The sequence below is a fragment of the Felis catus genome, chromosome E2 (genome assembly GCF_018350175.1).
Source record: "Felis catus isolate Fca126 chromosome E2, F.catus_Fca126_mat1.0, whole genome shotgun sequence".
NCBI classification, from domain to species: domain Eukaryota; kingdom Metazoa; phylum Chordata; class Mammalia; order Carnivora; family Felidae; genus Felis; species Felis catus.
Window position 1 is genome coordinate 54555059 of NC_058382.1, and position 22974 is coordinate 54578032.

At 45.9% G+C, this 22974-nt stretch overlaps 1 protein-coding gene across 1 annotated transcript; it reads left to right on the forward strand.

Moving 5' to 3' along the window:
* The first annotated feature begins 2679 nt into the window (after nucleotides 1–2679).
* Nucleotides 2680–17823, forward strand: ATMIN (ATM interactor). The gene is made up of 4 exons (XM_011290261.3): nucleotides 2680–3037; nucleotides 12263–12388; nucleotides 13170–13369; nucleotides 14031–17823. Exons 1-4 carry the CDS (start codon nucleotides 2705–2707, stop codon nucleotides 15841–15843), a joined length of 2472 nt encoding a protein of 823 aa, XP_011288563.2. The 5' UTR covers nucleotides 2680–2704; the 3' UTR covers nucleotides 15844–17823.
* Nucleotides 17824–22974: the final 5151 nt, after the last annotated feature.

Here is a 22974-nt window from a genome sequence, read left to right on the forward strand (position 1 = left end):
AGCAAAAAGCAAGGACCGAATAAAGGTAGAGATAAAACTGACATGTAACAAGATACGAGTGCCTCCATCTGTTACAAGGTTGAAAAATTGGAGCGATGTTAGCCAGTGGTCCGAGCAGAGAAGAAAACACCATTTGTGAATGAAGATATTCAAAAACTGGTACATCAGGGGCGCCTGGGTGGCTCAGTGGGTTAGGCATCCAACTCTTGGTTTCAGCTCAGGTCATAATCTCACGGTTCGTGAGATCGAGCCCTGCATCAACCTCTGCACCGACAGTAAAGAGCCCGTTTGGGATTCTTCCCCTCGCTCTCTGCCCCTCCCCCACTTGCTCTCTTTCTCTCTCTCTTAAAATAAACACTTAAAAAAATAAAAACTGGTACATCAGTTACTTTTGATGAAAATAAAAAACAGGCTCAGTATACAAAAATGTAAATACAATCAGAGAAGGGCTAAACAGTGCTTTATAATTTAATGGTATTGTCTATAGATTATAGGTACGTGAAAAAATATGTTTTTAGATTTAATTCACAAGTGGCATAGACACTTCAGTAATCTCAGAGTGAGGCACTGAGTCTGTTGGGGCTCAATAATACTAATTTCCATGTAGACTATAGTCAGGGTGTAGAGCATCTGTCCCTATGTGCACACATGTGGGAGGAGCTTCTGCTCCGTGCCTGAATGCCTCTGTCGGGTCTGCACAGAGGCCCTGCAGTCTCCCCAGGATGGTTTCTCACAGGCTCACAGCCCTCCCTGGTGCTTGGCAGTGATGTGCAAATGGAGGCTGAATGAGAAAGACACTAATCGTATTATCCACCCTACAGTGGAATCACTTGAGGCTCATCCTGTAGCCCTCCCAGACACAGGCACCTGCTTAAGGAAATGAGAATACATGGAACTCTATCTTTTGTGTACTTGGTGTTCAGTCTGCCCTCTGTTCTTCTTCAGGAGGAATTATTCTTTAGGTATAATTTGGTGAATTCCATGGAGGAGGTGAGTTCAATTTCTTCTTATGTCACTGTCTTGGATTGGAACTTCTGTTATGTACTTGACGATCCAGAGACACATACTGCATTCAAATGCAGTCTTAGGAACAGATGGAGCGGTAAATGCAGACCCAAGGACCGCTACAGCCAAAGGAATTTATTTTGCTTTAGGTAGAGTCTGCAAAATTCAATAGCTAACGTTTATGGAATATTTACTAGGTCGCTGCTAAGTATTTTATATGCATTATCTTATTTTCATAACAATCCTATATGGCAGGCAGAATTACCAATCTAATTCTACTGAAGTGAATACCAGCTCTTAGGCTAGTAAGTGGCTGTACCCACAATAACCCGAGGCAATTGGACTCTGAGACCCCATGCCAAAAGAAACAATAGCCTGTGGATGCTATCCCACACACATAGATGCGGGGTTTTTTTTTTTTGGTCCCACAGTACTTTTAAAATCAGAATTAGTTTCTATGATGGGCAAAATAATGCCCTCCCCTCAAAGATGTCCACATCCTAATTCCTGGAATCTGTAAATATATATCCCCTTACAAGGCAAAGGGACTTTGCAAAGGGGAGATTAGTCTGGATTTCCTAAATGGACCTACTGTAATCACAAAGGTCCTCAAAAGTGGAAGAGGAACAGGAGAGAGCAGAGGGAGAAGTCCGTGATGTGATAAAGACTCAACTCACCATTACTGACTCTGAGAAGCTGGACAAGGCAAGTAAACGCATTCTTCCGTAGAGCCTCCAGAAGAAATGCAGCCCTGCCCACACCTCGAGCTTAGCCTCATACTCATGTCAGACTTCTGACGTACAGAACTATAAAATACAAATCTATGCCGTTTTAAGCCACTAAAGTGGCAATTTGTACCTGTAGCAATAGAAAGCTAGCACAGCTGCTGGTATATAAATTGGAAGTTGTCACATAAAAACATTGAAAAATACATCTAGTGATACCACACATGAGTGGCAGCTGCCCCCTTTAAACAAAGGATGTTTTTTTCCATGTCTCTGCAGTCCTCATTTCTCTCTTCTATTTACACCTGGTCTCATGTGTGTTCATTTATGTGGTCCAGCTAGCCCTTCTAGGTACTTAGGTTTTGGAACCCTGCCCTGAACTATACTGTTTCCCAAATAGTAATCAAATTTCAGCGCTTAAGATACAGGCATATAAATCCACCCTCCCTTAAAATGATTAACTCAGTTATTAGCAAATAATTTGTATAATGTGACCTATGGCTAGTTACTTCTCTGGAAATTGGGGGAAAGCTTATAGTACATACCCGCTACACCTATTGCGAGGACAAAATGAGATACAAAATGACTAGCGCAAGGTAAGTCCTCAACAGACAATAGATGTAATTAACATACTATTGGCTAATATTTGGGTTGTTTCTAATCTTTGGGAAAGAAAGTTCCTGAACATACTATACTGATTTGTCTTCCATACAATTATTGCCCAAGGTTAAGTTTCTTGGGAAGGTGAAGAACCAGTCAGTGGGACCAACCCCTTCGATGCGTTCGCAAGGGACCCCGGTGAAATTTTGTAACCCTCCCGCGTCAGCCGACGCGCCCTCCACCGCCCGCAGGGGGCGCAGCGGCCGTCGCGGCCCCGCCGGATGCTAATGAGGCTGGAGGTCCCGCCCCCTGCCGGAAGTGGCTGCGGCAGGAGGCGGGGCCTGCTGGCGAGGCCCTTCAGCCGTGCGGCAGCCATGGCGGCCTCTGAGGCGGCGGCGGCGGCGGGGTCCGCGGCTCTGGCCTCGGGCGCCCCGACCGTCCCGACGGCCGCGAGGGGAGCCGCCGCCGCCGCCTCGGGCCCGTGGGGGCCTCCCGGGCGACTGAAGGGCAGCCGGCCGCGACCCGCGGCGGCGAGGCAGCAGCCCGCGGGTCCGGCGCCTCCGGCCCGGGAGCTGATCCAGCCGTCGGTGAGCGAGCTGTCCCGGGCCGTGCGGACCAACATCCTGTGCACCGTGCGCGGCTGCGGCAAGATCCTGCCCAACAGCCCGGCGCTCAACATGCACCTGGTCAAGAGCCACCGCCTGCAGGTGAGCCCGCCGCGGAACGACGCCTCCCAGGGCCTGGCGCTCGGGGGCTCGGGCGCGCAGGGCGGCGCGGCCAGCGGCGAGGATTGCGGTGTGTGTGTGTGTGCGCAGCCCGGCCGGCGGGGTATGTGTGTGTGTGTGTGTGTGCGCGCGCGCGCGTGTGCGCAGCCCGACCGGCGGGCATCCAGCCCCAGAACGGGCCAAACCGGCCAGGGAGTCCCGGCGGGGCAGAGTGGGAGCTAGCACGCAGGAACGCGCAGTCGGAAAACACTGTGTCATGTGGCTCCGCTGCCGGGCTCGGACGTGCCGGGACTGCCGGCCTCGGGCTTGGCGGCCCGGCCACTGGACCCCTGCACCTCCGTGGTCCTCCGCAACTTCGTGAGGCCCGGACCGTCATCCCCAGCCTCTTGATGAGAAACAGGTTGCGCAGCCGGACGGGAGCTGGGATTTAAACCCCGTCTCGGCTTCGAAAGCCCGAGTTCTGTCCACCACACCCACAATGCCTCCCTCGGGCCTTCGGGTTCTGCCCGGTGTTTAGGAGGGAGCTGCAGATTTGCCTGGAGGCACCGCCAGTTACGAGTTTCACGGTATTGGTAGAATCGGGTTGGCTCTGCACCAAGACCTAAGGGAAATTTCTCCCCGCAGATCTTCTTTAAGAGGGAACCCGTACGTCAACATGACAGTAGTCTGAACATCGCCTCCACCGTCTGTAAAATGGGGCAGTGCGTTTTAACCTTTAGTGCACGTCTGCGGAAAATTTATGGAAAATCCAGATGTCCGGCCGCACCCTAGGCCTTTCAAGTTATAATTTCTCAGTCACTACAGTAGGAAGTTTCTTCCCACCACCTCTTGCTCACTTCGTTCCATGCCAACAGCGACATAGTTACACAGCATGACACTCAAAGCAAAGTTTGGTGAATATGTAGCTTTTGATGGTCAGGATTCACTCGGGAGTAAGTTTGAATTACCTGGCGTGTTGCACGTCCCTGTCTGTCCTTCAGGTGCATCGTCCTTGGAAACTTCCTTAGAGTCGGGCCTCTGATGAGAATTGAATGAGCAGCAGGTTTGAGGCTATAGTCCCTAGTCGGGCAGGCATGTGGCCCAGGAGAGGCAATCCCCGTCTAGCACCATCGTTTTCCTGGGAAGATGGGGGAGCCCAGTCAGGAAAAGTGGGCGGACCCTGCAGGCCCTCAGAATAGTTTGGGGTTTCTTCCAGGACCCCAGTGTAGTGACTCTTCAGTGGTCTTTGGGAGTGGTCCTCAGTCCTGTGTTTTCTGTTTCGCACGAAATTTTACCGAAATCCTTCCTTGTCTTCGTATTTTCACTTCAGTGGGTGAACTGTGTATTGCTAGGAATGCTGCATCAGCTTGGTTCCCTGAGCTCGTATAGGACAGCCGTCACCCACCGTTAGAGTCATGTCCTCAGCGATGGACAGCCGAGTCGCATTACGTCTGGAGTACCAGAGAAGCCACCGGTCCGACCAGGACCCTCCCGTGTTGGCCTGAATATCACTCTGACAAGCACTTGTCAACAGTTTTATTGTTCTTTTCTCTGGAATTGCTGTCTGCAGCTCTCTACTTCTCTAGACTTGGTGAAGCATAGAGCGTTTACTCTCCAGGACTAGTTTGATAGCATATAACAGGTTTATTTCTAATTATGTTTCTAAAACACGTGACGTTTAGGAATTCTGAAGATACCAGTACATACACAAAACACACCAACACATATGTGATGTATAACACAACGTACAAAATGCAAAATATAACAGGCTTAAGGAGTATGTTTGAGGCACATGCGGATTTTGATAGTCAAATCTCTACTTGGATCTGTCAAAGCAGCCGTATCTTCCCTTGCTGCTTCTGCTGCGTGAGGTCATTCTCCCACTTGCAAGGCACTTTCCGGATGTCTCTTGTCTGAAGACAGCACAGTGAACTCAAGATCCCTTTCCAAACTAGAAATGTTGAAGGGAAAAATGGTCTCTGCTGAGTTTCCTTCATAGGTCACGAGGGACACCTGTTTCAGCAGGAATTAAAGAAATCTCACCCAGAACCATCTCTCCCTGCCCCGCCCCCTCATCAAAGAGGCTCACTCTGCTGCCTTGTTCCGCCTTTCTAACCATAGCACCCAGCAACCCCCGAGCATCTGCTGTACTGGGGGAAAGGGGTTCGTTCTCTCACGAAGGCAACCTGTAGGACAGAACAGCCGCATCTGTACGAGGGTGCCCCGGCCCCAGTGTGGTGAATCTTACCCTTGCTCTGCATCCTGAGTAGAAGAAGGCTCTTGAGTTCAAACATCACTCTTGACACTTGTCAGAGTATTAGAAGGAGGGAGGGAGGAGGGGAGGCCGGGGGACGTGAGCTGACTGGGAGATCCCTGTGGTTTTGAAAGCCATTTGGAGAGACTCCAGCATCCGTCAAGTGGGTGTGCCTACTTTCCGCCCTAAAGGTGGTCTGAGTGTATCCGCTTGGTGGGTTTGCATAATAGTCCGTGGAAAGTTTCCTTCACATTCTCTTGGTTACAGCTACTTGCATAATTCTAGTTCTTTCTTAGTGTTTTTTTTTTCTAGATTTTGATAATCTTTTATTCCCTTCCCCATCTGTTGCTGTATGGTTCTTATTTTCTTTTAGAATTTCTTCACAAGATACCCTGCACTCAACCAAATAACTCCCTTCTTAATGTAAATAATGAACGAGCGCTTCTGAAGGGTGTTGGGTAAGGATGGGGATTGATGTAAGGACGTGCTGCTCTTTGGTGTTATGTGGGTTCTTATGACCTATGTCTATATTCCATCTGCTGGAAGAAATTGGAAATACCCTGTCCAGCCTTGCATACAGGGTTATCCTTGGGAAATGAAAGCTGGGGCTTTGAGGGAAAGGAAGACTAGTAAATGGGCATTTCTCAATTGTTAGAGATTCTTTTATTCCTTGTGTTTGAAAGCAATGAAGGGGACAGGAGGGCCCTTGAAGATTTTCTTACCCAGCAGCATTTATATTTTTAAAGCATGGCTTCAAGGATTTTGTATTATGTTCAGTGCAAGATTTGCTTTGAATGATTTGCCAGGAAGGTTTTTTTGTTTTGTTTTGTTTTTTGTTTTTTTTTTAAAGCAAAGGGAAGGGAAGGTTCCAAGTTGCTCTATAGACTATACTGTACAAAGACTTCCAATTTTAAGTTTACAATAGGAGGACAAGAGAGCAAACTCTTTCCTTGGATGCTTTCTTTGAAGGCAGTGAGGTGCTAGAATACTTTTGCCTCTTTTTCCCAATTTTTGCCACTATTTTTACAGTCCTTTCCTTTTATCCTTTCTCCTTGAAGTGTTTCCTTCCTCCTCCTTTTCACTTCTTCTGTTTGTTTACTTTTTTCCATCTTATTTTTTGATTGTTTCATCTCAAAGTTTTTCTTTTTTCAAATTCTTTACGTAAAGTGTTTCATTAACATTTTTCAAATTTTTTTTTTTTTTACTTTCAAATACTTTGTATGTAACATTTACCCAAAAAAGGAAGCACACAAAAAAGATAAATCACAAAGAGTCTGGTGAGTTTTGTTCTTGAACATATATAGAGAATGCCAGAACAAAACGTCACTTTGTCACTGCAGTTCACGTGGTATTGTGCCGTCACCATTTCTCATCTTCCCCATTCTCATCTCAGCCTTCCTACCCTTCGGGCTTTCTGTCTCGGGCTGGAATGGGAAGAAAGCCCAGGAGCTGGGTGGAGAGGTGGCGATAGGGAGGGTTGAGGGGTTGGCCCTCAGAAAGCAGGAAAGTGAACAGTATCACGTTGTTGCTGTGCCTGTAAAAAGGCATTGGGGGTTGCAGGTATCCTGGTGCGGCTCTCTGTAGTGTTTCATCCTGGTGCATGATACAGATTTGGCTTAGATGGCCTCTTGAACAGAGTCAGTATAACGCTCCAGGTTTTTCTGGACCGTTTACTCCGTTCAGAGCATTGTCACATGCAACAGAACATACAAAAACATTCCTCCCTTGAAAAGTTTGGAAGATTTTAAGTAGCCGCACTGGATAAGACGGGTAAAAAGCAGAAAGAGGTAAATGACAGAAGAGAGAGGTAATGCAAAGCTATATAGTAAGGGACTTTGAATGTCTCAAGTGAGAGAAATTCGGACTCGGGAAGATTCGGGTGTCAGTAGAAATGTCGGAGTGAGGTAATGACATAATCAGAGCTATAGTGTAGAAAAATGAATCTGGCAAACTGTCAGTGAAAAAGATTGAGGTTCTAGAAGTTAGTTGGGAGGTCAATGATAAAAGTGCACACCGCGAGTCAGGGCGACATCAACTAACGGTGATGGCAGCGAGAAAGGAAAGGGAGGGAGATGGTAGAAGACCTGTCAAGAAAAGTAATTGCCAGCACTTGGAAGCAACCCAGATGCTTACTAGTCGGTGAGTGGAAAATGAACTGTGGAACCTCCAGAGGATGGCGTATTCTTCAGCACTAAAAAGAAGTGAGCGATCCAGCTGTGAAAAGACATGGAGGAAATTTAGATATATGTGTGGACTAACCAAAGAAGCCAATCCGAGAAGGATGCATACTGTATCATTCCCACCATACAACATTCTTGAAGAGGGCAAATAAGATTAGTGGTCGTCAGGATGGGTGTAAGGGGAAGAGGGTTGGGACCCCTGGACAGCTCAGTGGATTGAGCGTCTGATTCTTGATTTCAGCCCAGGTCACCATCCCAGGGTTGGGGGACCAAGCCTCGCATTAGGCTCTGCACTGAGCATGGAGCCTGCTTGAGAATTGAGATTCCCTCCCCCTCTCTCTCTCTCTCTCTCTCTCTCTCTCTCTCTCTCTCTCTCTTTCTCGCTCTCTCTTTCTCGCTCTCTTTCTCTTTCTGTCTCTTTCCCTCTGCCCCTCTCCCCCACTCACTACCTCTCTAAAACAATAAATTTTAAAAGTGGGGAGAGAGTTATCAATAAGTGTAGCACAGAGGATTTTTAGGGCAGTGAAAATACTCTGTGAGAATGTAACAGTGGATACATGTCATTACACATTTGTCAAAAGCCGTAGAATATACAACAGCAAGAATGAATTCTAATATAAACTCTGGATTTTAGGTAATAATAATAATAGGTCATTGTAGGCTCACTGATTGTGATAAATGTACCACTCTGATGGGGGAATAATAGTTAATAGTGGAACAGGCTGTACGTGTTTGGGGAGGTAGGGGTAGCTGAAAACTCGTGGTGCTTTCTACTCCGTTTTGCTGTGAACCTGAATCTTGTCTAAAAAATAAGTTCATTAATTTTTTAAAAAGTGAACAGGAATATGAGAACATGATTGGGAGTTTGAAAAGGGATAATAAAAGGATTGCTAAGCAGAATTGAGTATGGATTAGAAGTGAGCATGAATTGTGTAGTGACCCTGCAGGCAGTTTTGTGGAACGTTGGACAGCCTGAGCATAGGAAGGGACCGTCTTCCTGGCATATCAGTAAGAGGAATTCGATGATGGTCGGGTGAATGAAGGATTTTTGAGTCTTCCTTAATATTCTCCCCACATTTCGTTTTCTTTTGCTGATAACACTAGGTGGAAAAAATATAAGTTAATTGAAAGTATTCCGTTAAAAACACAAAATAAAACACTAGATGAATTGGTGAATGGGATGAGTTTGGTGATGAGACATGACATCAGTTGTCATTAAAGCTGCCAGATGCCAGTGTTCTAACAAAAGAGCCTTTCAGTCATACTTTCACAGGTACAATATTTAATGTAAAGTACTCGTTTAGATTAGGTCATTGGCATTAAGTTGGCAAAAGCCGAAAGAAGAAACACAACTCTCCACAGCAAAGAACTCAGCAATAATAACTAATTGATCGTGTGATAAGCACTGTTCTAAACCCCATTATGCCTACTTTACAGATAAGGAAACCTTCATTTTCTCAAGGTCACAGGAAAGTGACAAGGTAGAGAATTCAAACCGTGGCAGTCAATATTCCAGAACCCATGGGTTGAACCACGACACCCGAGGTTCTTAAGCTAGGTTGCACTTTGGGATCATATGGGAAGATTTAAAAACCAAATATGGATCCCTGGGTGCCTGGGTGGCTCAGTCGGTTGAGCGTCCGACTCTTGATTTCAGCTCAGGTCATGATCCCAGGGTTGTAGGATCGAGCCCCACATCAGGCTCCGTGCTTCTCACAGAGCCTGCTTAATTAAGTTCTCTCTTTTCCTCCCTCCCCCTCCCCCGCCCCCGCCCCCGCTTGTGTGCACACAGTCTCTGTCTCATAAATGAATGAATGAATGAATGAATGAAGTAAAATATTAGATAGGTAGATAGATAGATCCCTAATCTGCACCCCAAACTAATTATAGAAGAATACCTGGAGTTGGAACCAGGCAGAAATATTTTTTTGAATCTCGTGATTTTTCAGAGGCCCCCCAGGGTTGAAAACCTGTCCTACCCTGGACTGCCTTTCTAAAAATGCTCTGCGTTTAGCATGCACTTGCTCTCTTCTTTAAGCATTAAGGCAGTAGGAGGTGGTGTACAAAATAGTTTCTGCCCTTAAGAAATTCAGTTGGGGCAGGGCGCCTGGGTCACGGGGTCTGTTAAGCGTCTGACTCTTAATCCCTGCTCAGGTCACAATCTCACAGTTGTTGAGTTCGAGCCCCAAGTCAGGCTCTGCGTTTACATTGTGGAGCCTGCTTGGGATTCTCTCTCCCTCTCTCTCTCTGCCCCTCCCCTGCTGTCTCTCAAAAAAATAAACTATAAAAAAAGAGAGCAATATAGTTAGGGAGACAGGAACTCTAGAAGAAAAGGATGGTATTTAAGATAGCTTAAGTTAGTTACTATCTTGGAGTTCAAACAAGAAATAGGTCCCTAGATCTGGGTGGTAAGCAGAACAAGGGAGTGTTTCTTGCTGAGAATGTGATCTGGCCTAGGCTTTATGCTAATCTAGTACAAGATAATCCTGAGAGTTATCTATAGTATCTGTTTTAAAAATGAGTAAACTGGTTCAGAGAGAGGTTAAATCCCCTGTCCAAGGCCACGCCCCTAATTGCTGGTAAAAATGATATACGGGGCTTTCAATGCCAAATGGCTTTTTCTACCATTGCATTCTGCCTGAAGGGAGCCAGGGGGATATAGGACAAATTGGGCCTTCATAGAAAGTGCAGTTGGAAGTGAGAATATTATAAGTCTGAGTAGGGTGGTGTATGAAAAGGGAACAGAAAAAGATACGTCTGTAATTGGAGATTGAAGGTATAACACACCTACAGGTGATAGATACAAACAAGTTTTTGGAATATCAAATCTGCTACCAAATTAGAAAACAAAGGAAAACTATTTAAGGGACCATTTAACCCAAATGCATATGAATGTCTAGACAGTACAGTAGGGATATAAAAGGATGGACCAGTGTGGAAGACATGGAGAACGAATTGAATTTAATATGGAAAGATAAATTATGTTATTGATAAATAAAACAAAAATAGCTTCTTTTCTCCTCTAAATGAGTGGACACAGACTCAACAAGATCAACGTGCTTCTCTTGGGATCCACTGGGAAGGCAAAGAGGAGTCTTAGCCACATGGTTATTCATTCCTCCCTTCTCTCGAAATGTGGATGGGAGAGAAGGAAGTGGACATATTCCACAAGTATGAGTCCTTTCTCATCAGAACACTAGATAAGCAGAGTATCTGTGTGCTGCAGCAGCATGTGAGGCCCAAGTGAATGAGGACTTTGACCACGTCCACTTTGACCTCAGTCTGTAGTTTTTAAGTGACTAAGTTCTTCTTTCCAGCTTATCTCTTCACCCGGGCACAAGACCCAGCAGGCATAGCATCCCAAGACGGGGACCCTAGCAACAGGGACCGCCTTCACACCAGTAAGACCCCCACGTGACTGACCCTAGGACAGTGGTCAACCTGACCTTCACTGCCCACCCGCACGTACCTTTGTCTCACATTTTCCTTACATAAACCTGGAAGTATTTTCGGCACTTTGGAGACAGTCTTTGAGACACTAGTCCACTGTCTTCCCAGTTCTGGCCTCACTGAAATAAATCCCTTTCTGGTTTCTCCACCTCTTGGCTCTCTGCCTGTGGATTTTGTTAGCGGCAAGTGGCCCGACCTGATCTCTTTGGGACCCCCCAGAGCCAGGTGCTCTTGTACCCGTGAGTCCTGTTGTTTCCAGTGACCTATAGAGAGGTCCTTCCCCACCCCCTACCCCCACCACTGCCACCGCCATCCCCTTCCTTTAGGGCCAGACAGGAATTACACTGGAGGTCATGGGTACCTTACACCTGCGGTATGTGCGCTCATCGAGGGCACCGAGACAGAACACTTCAATTTAAATTAAGTCACCAGTTATTTTAAACTCCCAGCCAAAAAGTTAATCACGTACTTAATAACAAAGGATTATTAGGACGACATGATGTATATAAAGTGCTTAGAACAGTGCCTGACGCAGTTACAAAAGCTCTAATAGTACAGATGATTAAAATGGTTATTAAATTTCACACATAGTACAGTGCCTGTGTTCAAGCTGTTGTATAAAAAGTTGTGTCAACTAGCTTCAGCTACTTCAAGGGGCAGCGTGATGACCAGAGAAAGTCAGGATGCTGTTGGGAAGGCCTAGACCACAATCAAAGGAGGTTTTTTCAGGGGCTCCCACTAATTGAGGGTGGGATGAAAGGGAAGGGAAGAATTAGGGATGATACCAAAATCTTGAGCCTCAGAAACTGTGAATATACACTTACAAACAGAGAGCCTGGCTTTAAGGAGAGAGATTTTGAGTTTAGAAGGAAGAGTTCTAAAGGAACAGATAGAAGATTTTTAAACAACATAGGTTTTTTGTTTTGAAAATTTTTAACAGGGGCAGCTGGGTGGTTCAGTAGGTTAAGCATCCAAATCTTGATTTCAGCTCAGGTCATGATCTCATGGTTCTGTTCATGGGATCGAGCTATACATTAGGCTTAGTACTGACAGCTCGGAGCCTGCTTGGGATTCTCTCTCTTTCTCTCCCAAAATAAATAAACTTAAGGAAAAAATTTAACAGATTTAGTGAGCTACAGTTTCTTCACCGTTTACTTATTTTAAGTGAATAATCTAGTTACTTAGTAGATTCACGTGGTTGTGCCACGAGCACCACGATCCAATTTAGAGCGTTATTAACCCTTAAAAGATCCCCAAGAAAAAGTCATTTTTTGTTTCTGGTCCCAGCCCGTTCTATTGGGTTTTTTTGAAAATAAGCGCTCAAAGTAACTTTTTCTTTTGCAGGATGGCATAGTAAATCCAACAATAAGAAAAGATTTGAAAACCGTACCGAAATTCTACTGTTGTCCAATTGAAGGATGCCCCAGAGGCCCTGACAGACCATTTTCTCAATTTTCTCTCGTAAAACAGGTATTTTATTTGTCTTAAGTGTCCTTCTCTGAGGATGAGGCGCAGGTGACGTAAACCTAGCGTGCAATCCAATCTCGTTCCCAATGTAACTGGAGAACTCTGGGAGAGAGCTGCTTGTGGGGATAGCCGGCCGCCCAAGAGTCTCCCTGGGGGGGGAAGCGTGAGTGGGGGTACCGCGAGTGGAGGAGACGTAGCTTGTTGTGGAGGTGAAGATGTCCGGGAGTGGGTTTGGAGGAGAGACCAGAAGACTGCTTCCTCAGCAAATGAGAAATGTGTGTCCAGCTGTCTCGTGTGACCCCGGGTGCCTCTGAGGCCAGAGGCGCGAAGGCACGTAGGAAATGGTCTCCCGAGGGAGACGTAGCTGCGGAGGTCAGGCAGAGAGTTCCAGCAGCAGCCAACTTCGGGAGGGGGCCCGGTGAGTGGGGACAGAGGTGCCTTAGGACTGGCAGAGCCTGGCGGCTGCGAGCCTTCCCCCAGCGTCTGCCGGAGGGTCCCAAGGAACGCGTGGCGGACCCCCCCCCCCGCCTGCGGCACTCGTCTGGAACCCCTAAACGGTGGTCCCAGGAGGTTTTTGCCAAACCGTCTCCCACTTTTCCCAGAGCAGGAGTGACTAGGAAAAGAGGCGCGTGACAGACCGCAGCCTTCCCGCTTCTCCGTTCTCCTGGCTCAGACCGGCTGCGGTCTGTCCTGTGAGGTCAGCGCTAACTCGGGCGTGCGGGTCGCGTCTGAAATGTTTGAGCGCTTGCGGTTGCCCACTCTCCCCCCTCTGTGTTCTCCCCAGCACTTTATGAAAATGCACGCCGAAAAGAAGCATAAGTGTAGTAAGTGCAGCAACTCCTACGGCACCGAGTGGGACTTGAAAAGGCACGCCGAGGATTGTGGCAAGACCTTCCAGTGCACGTGCGGCTGTCCCTATGCCAGCAGGACCGCCTTACAGTCCCACATCTACCGAACGGGCCACGAGATCCCCGCAGAGCACAGGTAAAGGGGAAGAAGTGCCGGTCCGCAAGTCAGTGGCTGTGGGAAGAGTTTCAGGTGAAACTTCTGGAGAGCCGCTGTCGTGGGCAGAGAGGCGGAAGGACGGAGACAAGACGTGATGTGGAAGAAGGGAACTTTCGGGAAAGCAGAGCTTTTCGGCAGGACTAGGAAAGGATCCGCATCCGCCTAACCCGGGTCTTCCTTATTCCTTCCCGGTTAAAAATACCAACTTCCAGCATTTCTATCAGAGGCATGTTAGATTGTTGAGTTCAGTTTTACCATAAAACTGTACCTCATTTTAAAGGTCAACTTTATATTTGGAGTAATAGCTTCCTACTTTAGGAACAGTAAAGGTTGCATTATATAATCTGTTCGCTTCCTTATGCTTCCAGAGCTAAGCTAAGCTGAGTTCTAGTACTTGGACGTATACCCAAAAAAGGATGCGCTTTCTCCTTCCCTACTCACGTGTTTCTCTGCCCGCCGCCACGGCAGGCCGAGTTCTCAGAGAGTCGCGGAGGGAGGTCTCCTCTTCACTGGGTGACGTCTGACCTCTGCCGTGGGTGTGGGGAGCAGTGTTTGTGAGCAGCTGAGGAGACGGCCCCCGGGTTGAAGACAGCTGCAGCTTACGCTCATTTTTCTCTTTTCACTCTGTCATTGCTTTCAGGGACCCACCTAGTAAGAAAAGGAAAATGGAAAACTGCCTGCACAGCCAGAAGCTGTCCGGTAAGACCACTGAGTCATTGAGCAGTCAGCCAGCTCCAAGACCAGACACTCAAGAACTAGAAACTTCAGAAATAAAACTAGTCACTACTTTTGAAGACTCTTGCAACTCTAATGCCGGAAAGCAGACTCTTACGACACCTCCAAGATGCCCTCCGAAGTTGCTTTTACCCAAGCCCCGAGTGGCTCTGGTGAAACTTCCTGTTCTGCAGTTTTCTCCCACGCCTGTCTTTGTGCCTACAGCCGACTCCTCGGCCCAGCCCGTGGTGTTGGGCGTGGATCATCAGGGTTCCGCCCCGGGCGCTGTGCACATACTGCCCTTGTCGGTCGGAACCCTGATCCTCGGCCTAGATTCCGAGGCTGGCTGTCTCAAGGAGAGTCTCCCTCTTTCAAAAATTGTGAATCCTGTTGCTCTGGAGCCAGTTAGTACAGGTGTTCAGGTGAACTTGGGTAAGAGCCTGTCTAATCCTTTACAAGAACTAGGAAACACGTGTCAGAAGAATGGCATTTCTTCAATCAACGTGCAGACGGACCTGTCTTACGCCACACAGCACTTCATACCTTCCTCCCAGTGGGCCGGCCCTGATTCCTCCGTATCTTCCTGTTCTCAAACGGATTTGACGTTTGGTTCCCAAGTCTCCCTTCCCATTAGTGTTCACACTCAGACATTCTTACCCGGTTCTAAGGTAACCTCTTCCATAGCCGCTCAGACTGACACGTTCGCAGATGCCTGTTACCAGCCAGGTGGGATCTCCAGAGAAACCCAGACCAGCGGGATGCAGAGTCTGACAGACGGCCGAGTCCAGATGGACCAAGCTGTAATGTGTGGAGACATTTTTGAGAGCGTCCATTCGTCCTACGGTGTTTCCACAGACAATATCATAAGCAGCAGCCTAGTAGCAGGGACTGTCACTCATGGTTTGTTACCTCAGAACCACCCTAAGACTTTAAATCAAGATATTGAGAAATCTGCACCAATTATAAACTTCGGCGCACAGCACAGTATGCTTCCTTCACAGAACATGACGGATAATCAGACCCAGACTATGGATTTATTAAGTGATTTAGAAAACATCTTGTCAAGTAACCTGCCTGGTCAGACACTGGACAATCGTAGTCTTTTGTCTGACCCGAATACTGGACCTGACACCCAGCTCCCATCTGGCCCAGCCCAGAATCCCGCAATCGATTTTGATATCGAGGAGTTCTTTTCCGCCTCAAATATCCAAACTCAAACTGAAGAGAGTGAGCTTAACACCATGACCACTGAGCCAGTCTTGGAATCTCTGGACATAGAGACCCAAACTGACTTCTTCCTTGCGGACACCTCTGCCCAGTCCTATAGCTGTAGGGGAAATTCGAACTTCTTAGGCCTTGAAATGTTTGACACGCAGACACAGACAGACCTAAACTTCTTCTTAGACAGTGGCCCCCATCTGCCTCTGGGAAGTATTCTGAAACACTCCAGCTTTTCCATGAGTACGGATTCGTCTGACACAGAGACCCAAACCGAAGGAATGTCCGCTGCTAAAAGCATACCTGCCGTAGAGAGTAAAGTTCAGTTGAACAGCACAGAAACACAGACCATGAATTCTGGCTTTGAGACCCTGGGCAGTTTGTTCTTCACCAGCAACGAAACGCAAACCGCAATGGACGACTTTCTTCTGGCCGATTTGGCCTGGAACACAATGGAATCTCAGTTCAGCTCTGTAGAAACCCAGACGTGTGCAGAACCACACACGGTCTCCAACTTCTAAACGTGAAGTCTGTGCGCGGGTCGGCCTTTACAGTTTCCTTCCGGGTTCAGCGAATGGAGGGTAGGACAACAGTGTTAACGCCGTTGAATGTAGTTCCTGATGCGTTTACTTGGGTCCTTGGAGGTTCTTTGCCTTTTGTACTTGTAAACATGAAATTTGTGTATAAATGTGAGTGTATTATAAAGCGTAAGATGTCGATCTAAAAATGATTGTTTCTGTGTTGCCTCCATTTGCCCTCTCACAGTTAGTTGTCCCATCTTAAAAGAACAAGAGTGTCTCACACCTGTAAAACCCATCTAGCACTTAGCTGAAGCCAAGCTTACCAGGTACTAGGGTACAGACTTTTCAAATCTGCAAAACATTTCAGTTGAAATGTGACTCGCTTGACTTAAATTGCACCTAAAATATCTGACGGTGTTGGAGAGAAATTCCTGTTTCCTGAGAGTAAATCTAAAGAACTCGGACGCCATGCAGCAGATTTGGGCACGAGTGCTTAGATGGCGTGGGGCTCCTGCCGCCTGCAGCTTCCTCTGCTTTGACCTCTCCCTTTTTTTCCGACTTGGAGACAAAGGAAAACTACAGCCAGCTTTAGCTTTTGAGACCGTCTTCAGGTAACCAATGCTTATTCTTGCTCCACACGAACTAGGAGTGATCGCAACGTAAGTGTACTGTACTTGCCTCACAAGATGCGTTTCTGTACAATTACTGCTTCAAGGAGTAGCGGCCAGCCCTCAGTGTAAATAGTGATCCTTCTGGTCGAAGTGACCGTCCGTCATCCCAGCCGCGGAAACGCCGCGTTGTGGAATCGTGCCCAGTTAGCTCATCCTGGAGTGTGCCCTGTGAACACCCCTGCTGCTGTCCCCAGTAGGCGAGGCGGGGGCTCCGGAGCTGCTGCTCAAAGTGGACCCACAGGCTGGATCTGAGTTGTGTCTGAATGTTAAGAAAAACAATAATGGAGAGCGAAGAGGCCATTCCCCCCTACATCTCCGTACTTTGTGTAAGCTTGAATAGGGCAAGAGTGCAATCACTTACTCTCGAGTGAATCTTCATCCACCTCTCATCTTTTCCTGGAGTAAGGAGAGACATTGGCCCAGCAAGGGTAGTATTTGTGCCTTGAGGACAAGAAGTACAGAACAGATCGACCCGCACTGTGGGATTCCACATTTTGTTGCTTTGTTTAGACAGCAATACCAGTCTTCAAAGAAGATGAAGACCAACTACGTCAGTAATCAAGAACATCCACGTTTGTAGACGGGAGCATGGCCAGATATGCTCTGGAGGTTTTCTCTTCAGGAAATCAGGAATTCTTGGTTGTCGGCCAACTTTCAGTCAAGGAAAAATCGGTGCAGCCCCTAAGTTTTCTAATTTTATTTAAAAAAAAAAAAAATGTTCCTTCTGTGGCACATGCTTATGCTGCTGAAGACTAAACCCTCAAAATAAAACCTAAGGAGTAGACTAATAACTCATTAAATGGATGATATTAGTATTAATTCCTATCCCATAGAATAGTTGGTAGTGAATCAGTAACTTATCCAGGACGGATGAACCTAACCTGATAGATAAAAGTTTGCTGTGGTCACAGTGGCCTATGAATATGGGTTTCAAAACAGACATAAAGCCTTAACTTAGAATTTCATTATGTTTTAGAACTGTCACTGCCTTAATGTTCAAACATTTATTTAAGTTCTCCTAGTCAGGGAGAAATGCATGTTCGTTTATGGCTTTTTGTAAATACAAATGCAGTGATCTTTGGCTTTAAAAAAAAAAATGTGTTTTTTTTTTTTTTTTTTTTGTTTTTTTTTGTCTGTGTGGAAATGTTTGTTAATTCAGCCAGTAGAGTTACTTACAGAAAATTGGAGCATGTCGTAGTTCTTCATGTAAAGTAAGAACTGTTTCCCTCCCAAACCTTAGTTACCTGAATTGTCCTATGATTATTCGTAAAAAATGAAATCCTGTGATTAAAGAGAAGTGAGAATTCTACCTTTTTTTTTTGTGAATTCTTTGACATACTCATAATGTGACCTATTTTGTTGTCTTGACATTTCACAGACCCCTTAGCTTCCGATAGTCACAGGATCAAATGGTTGTGCCTAGTTATGTTCATTACTGTTTTACCTTTGTTAACGACAATATACTAATTTTCCTCGTAGACACTCCATTACCAAACTTTCTATTATGATGTAGAGTTTTTATTTGAGAAAAGCTATATACCTTAGGATTTCATTTGTTGGAGAATTTTGAAGGGAATTACCCCCAATTCATGCATTTGCCAATTCGTGACTATTTTATTTACTTTTTTTAAATGTTTATTTTTGAGAGCGTGCAAATGAGGGAGGGGCGGGGGGCGGGGACAGAGGATCCGAAGCGGGCTCTTTGCTGACAGCAGAAAGCCCGACGTGGGGCTTGAATTCACAAACCACGAGACCATGACCTGAGCCGAAGTGGGACGCTCGAGCAACTGAGCCAGCCGGGTGCCCCCAAGTCATGGCCATTTTATAATGGGGGTCCCTTTTATCTTTGTAAATAATGTAATGCTAGCTTAAGAGCAAAAACGAGAGGGTTACAACATGAGTGGTTCTTTGCTTAGTCACTGATTTGTGAAAAGCCAGATCAGTAGGTTTCTGATTCCTTGATATAAAGGGGAAATGAAAATAGAAAAATTTTGTGGACTTACCTGAAAGATGCTGAGTAAGGCTTGAGGCTACTTTTGATCAGAGGAAAATGTAAGCATGTCAGTCTAGTTGTGAAGTTGAATTGTTTTATTAATAGTGGCAAGTGACAGGGTGATACTTTCGTGTAACCCTTTATGTCCTCAGTTTTAGATGGTTTATCTTAATTCCAGTCCAAACCTCACCAAAACCTGCCATCTACTATTGACTCCAAGGAGCATTTACTGTCTGGTACATTTAAAGCAGTGCTTCTCACACTGGTCTTCCAAAGGCTTTCAAAGAAAAGAGGAGGAGGAACTTGTACCTTTGGGGATTTAGGGATGAAGAAGTCTCAAGTGTTTATGCAGTTTTAGTTTCCTTACATTTCACAATATATGTGTGTGTGTTCCCTTTGGAAGTGCGTTATAGTGTCACCAGATCTGTCGCTAGGAAAGCAGATCGGTCTTTTGGTTTCATACTCCCAACATCTAAAAGACTGTCAGATGACAGGAATTTCCCTCTAGTTTCTCCAGCAAGATGTTGGCTAGTGTAATGTTCTTATGGCCAAGAAGGTAGTCAACTAAATACCCTTGTTTTGCAGCGTTTAAATCCAAAGAGGTCTTTCCGTTGTATGAACACTGTCAACAGACACCCTGAGGTATTAGCTTACGTATTAGGAGAGGCAGGCTAAAGATGAAGGGGATTCCCAGTTTATGAGTGTTCTCGAACTAACACTACTATTTTGAGAGAGCACGAGCAGGGAAGGGGCAGAGGGAATTCCAAGCAGGCTCCACACTGTCGGGGCAGAGGCCAACGTGGGGCTCACGTTCATGAACCATGAGATCGTGACCTGAGCCGTAATCAAGCCAGTCCCTTAACCGACTGAGACACCCAAGCACCTGCACTACACTTAAAAACGTGCACGTTTGAAAGGAGCAAATGTCCAAACCATGTGAGTAAATAAAAGCATTGTCTATAGTACTTGAACTGGAAGAGTAGCAATAGTCATTCATTTGTTTCAACAAGCCTGAGGAAAAAACCTCTGTTTTATAGTGCCTTACTAATAACAAAATACACACATTTGTAACTTTGTTCGAAGTCCAGAGTAGTGATGGTTGGCATAGGAGAAACTTTGCCAAGGCCCCTTCCACTAACTTTTGATACTTGATTGTAAAGCAGGTTAATATTATAGGTCAGGACGCTACAAAAAAGAATGAAACAGAATAAGTGATACTCTTTTTTAGTTTATCGTGAAATGGTCAAATATTTGAAAAAACGAAAACCTTTGAAAGGAAAATGTATCTCCTTCGTGACTTTGTCATTCTCAAAGCTATACATGTCATTTCAGTGTGAACAAAGGTTTTTTTGTTTTGGTTTTTTATTTTATTTTATTATTATTATTATTATTATTATTATTTTATTTTTTATTTTTATTTTTTGCATAAAGGCCTGAGCTTATTAGCATGGTATAATGTCACTAAGACCTTGTTCCAAGCTTGGAATCTTCTTCCTGCTTTTGCTTACAGCTTTTTATCCTTCCCTTCCTGGTGATCTCTAAATAACTACCGTAATAAGTAGCTCTCTGACATTCCATTTTCCTGAAGTTACATTACAGAAATCAGTCATGAGGGTTGGGTGAATAGGCACAGAAACTAAGCCTCCAGAGTCATGAACAGTATCAGAACTAGTGGTGTTTATCCCAAATTAAATGTCTGATTTCTAGTTTTCTTCAGAACACATGCACGTTAAAACAAAATTGGTAATAGTCCTGTAGTGCTGAAAATAGACTGGCTTATAGTATGTTTTCAAGTTTTAAATTGTTTTAAAATCAAACAATTTCTCTGCTTATGAAAAGATACACAGGGAAGAAATGTCTGTAGGTTGAGCTAAATCAGGAACAAGAACTATTTTCACATATACGTGCCACGTTTTGCCGGGGGCTAGTAAGGAGTGGTATCCACGGTATTGGCAGCCTCTTGATATTCACACTGATTTAGCATGAGCAGTGGATGTTAGGAGTATTGCTTATACGTAAGGAATTCTGAACAATGGCATTAATTTTTTTTTTTTAAGTTTATTTATTTTGAGAGGGAGAGCAGGATAGAATCTCAAGCAGGCTCTGTGCTGTCAGCACAGAGCCCAATGCAGGGCAGGGCTCGAACCCACAAACTGTGAGATCATGACCTGAGCCAAACTCGAGAGTCGAACACTTAACCACCTGAGCCACCCACGCACCCCTCTACAATTTTAAGAGGACAGTCATTCATTAAAGGGAAATGATCCACTTATTTATATTTGATTTGATCAGTACATTCACAAAAATCACGTATCTCTGTTGGCGTTTTACGTACATTACCTCTTCATCTTCACCACGTCCTGTGTCTGAAATTGTTTCCAGCTTACAGGAAGGAATGGCATTCTCCAGCCCTTCCTCCTGCCTTACGTGGTATTTTCCACCCAGGGCTCCAGCTATTCCACACCTGGGAATTGACCTGACTGAACACACTCTGTTGATTGGTTTCTCCTTGGGTTGTGGGAGAAAATGATCCTTGACACCCGTGCATTTGCTCAGGATAAAGAGGCGGATACCCAGAAGGGGCTTAGAACTCTTAGAACAGTGCCTTGTAAATTCAAGGGGATTCTTGCCTTGTGTGGCTAATAGAACTCCGGGCCAAGTAGTCTGGACAGCAAGAGCGTGACACTGAGGGTCTCCTGGCCCCGGGGTCCCAGGAGCCTGGCAGACAGTGGGAGAGTGTTCCCTGTGGTACCAGGGATAGCCCTGATATGCCCTTGGTCACAGCCATAGGAGCCCCTCCGTTTATTCCCCACCTTGTTTCTCAGTACCCCCCAAATGCAGCACCAAGATGGCACAAGAACTGGACCCCAAAGAGCCCCAGATGTGAGCCCTCCAGTTATGCAGCTTGGCCTTCTTGGCCAGCTGGGGGTACCCATGGAGAGAGAGGCTGGGCTTCTGTGGTCTCTCTGGGTCCTGAAGCTCTTGAACTTGGAGGGAGGGAGAGTGAAAACCAATGTGATTCTGGGTTCAAATAGTTTCATAACATAGTGCTTGAAGTACGGGTAAATTTCACAATAATACAAAGGATAAATAGAATAAAGCTAAAAACGAGGGTAAGTCTCCCTGAGGAGCCAAAGTCCCACATGCTTGCCCAAATGTAGCCAGACCTTCTGATTTAAAGTCTTCCCTTCGCCTTTCAAAAGTGCCACCCCCTCATCTCTCTGTCAGGACATCTGTCTGCCCAGGTCTCCCACCCCTCCAAGCCCCTCCCTTGCCTCACCCAGACCCTCAGCAGCACCCCCAGGCCTCAGCCTGGCCTCATCCAGAAGGTGACCTCGGGCCCTGCAGGAGCCCTGGGTCAGGTGCTGCCACAGTTCCATCCGGTGATTTATAAGGTTTCGAGAAAAAAAGGAGTTTGGAAAGTCTTGTTAATGACACATCCCAAACCAATACAACAAGAAATGAAACACAGCCCTGCTCTGTGCTTGGTTTAGAGAAGACTAGAGGATCCAAAACCCAACTGAGCCCATGTTAACATGCTTAACTCCCTTAAATGGTGGGATTTCCCCCTGAAAGTTTTGTTGGTGACCTAGGACCCTAATCGGGACTGCATTCTATTAAACATTTAGCCTTTATCTAGACTTGGACATGGGGGCGCCTGGGTGGCTCAGTCAGTTGAGCATCCGACTTGGGCTCAGGTCATGATCTCGCAGTTTGTGGGTTCGAGCCCCGCGTCAGGCTCTGTGCTGACAGCTGGGAGGCTGGAGCCTGCTTTGGATTCTGTATCTTCCTCTCTCTGCCCCTCCCCTACTCACGCTCTGTCTCTCTCAAAAATAAACAAGCATTAGACTTGGACATCAAAGACCAGTCTGGATGTCCTGATTTAATCTGAATGGAAACAGGCAAAACCTGGAGTGATTTTTCTCCACAGAAAACAAGCTAAGCCCAGGCTAATACAAATAAGGTCCCAGAGGAGTTTAATCAGGTTAATTGAAAAATTACCTAAAGAGATGCCAAATTCGAAACGTGCCTATCTATTCACAGAGGAGTCTCCTAGTCAATATTTTGTTGGCCAAACTAATAATTTGCTTAAAAGGAAGGATACTACAAATCTTTGAATTTGGGCCCTTCCTTTGTTGAGACCTGCCCTCCTCTTCATTTTAAATTATTATGTTTACCCCCAAATCTATAGAATTTATAACCCTTATCTCAGCAAAAGAATTTTTTTCTTAGGAAAAAAATATTCTGTTTTAACTTAATCAGTGTTTTCAGACTGCCTCGAGATCTCAAAATGTAAACACCTCTGGGCTGACTGGGCGAGGCTCTGTCCCTCACCTGCGCTGGTAGAGGCTTCCCTCCCGAGACACTCTCGCCTGTTTTACGTGTACTGAGCTTAGTCCTCATCCTGCTCTTTAAAAGAGGGGGTTTGCAGAGCCACTGACTTAGGTGGGCGGGGGCCAGAGCCGG

Excerpts from the sequence above, each read along its gene's own strand:
- ATMIN (XM_011290261.3), top strand. The coding sequence starts at position 2,705 with ATGGCGGCCTCTGAGGCGGCGGCGGCGGCGGGGTCCGCGGCTCTGGCC. Across the intron at positions 3,038-12,262 it reads TCAAGAGCCACCGCCTGCAG|GATGGCATAGTAAATCCAAC; the intron begins GTGAGCCCGCCG and ends TTTCTTTTGCAG. Across the intron at positions 12,389-13,169 it reads AATTTTCTCTCGTAAAACAG|CACTTTATGAAAATGCACGC; the intron begins GTATTTTATTTG and ends TGTTCTCCCCAG.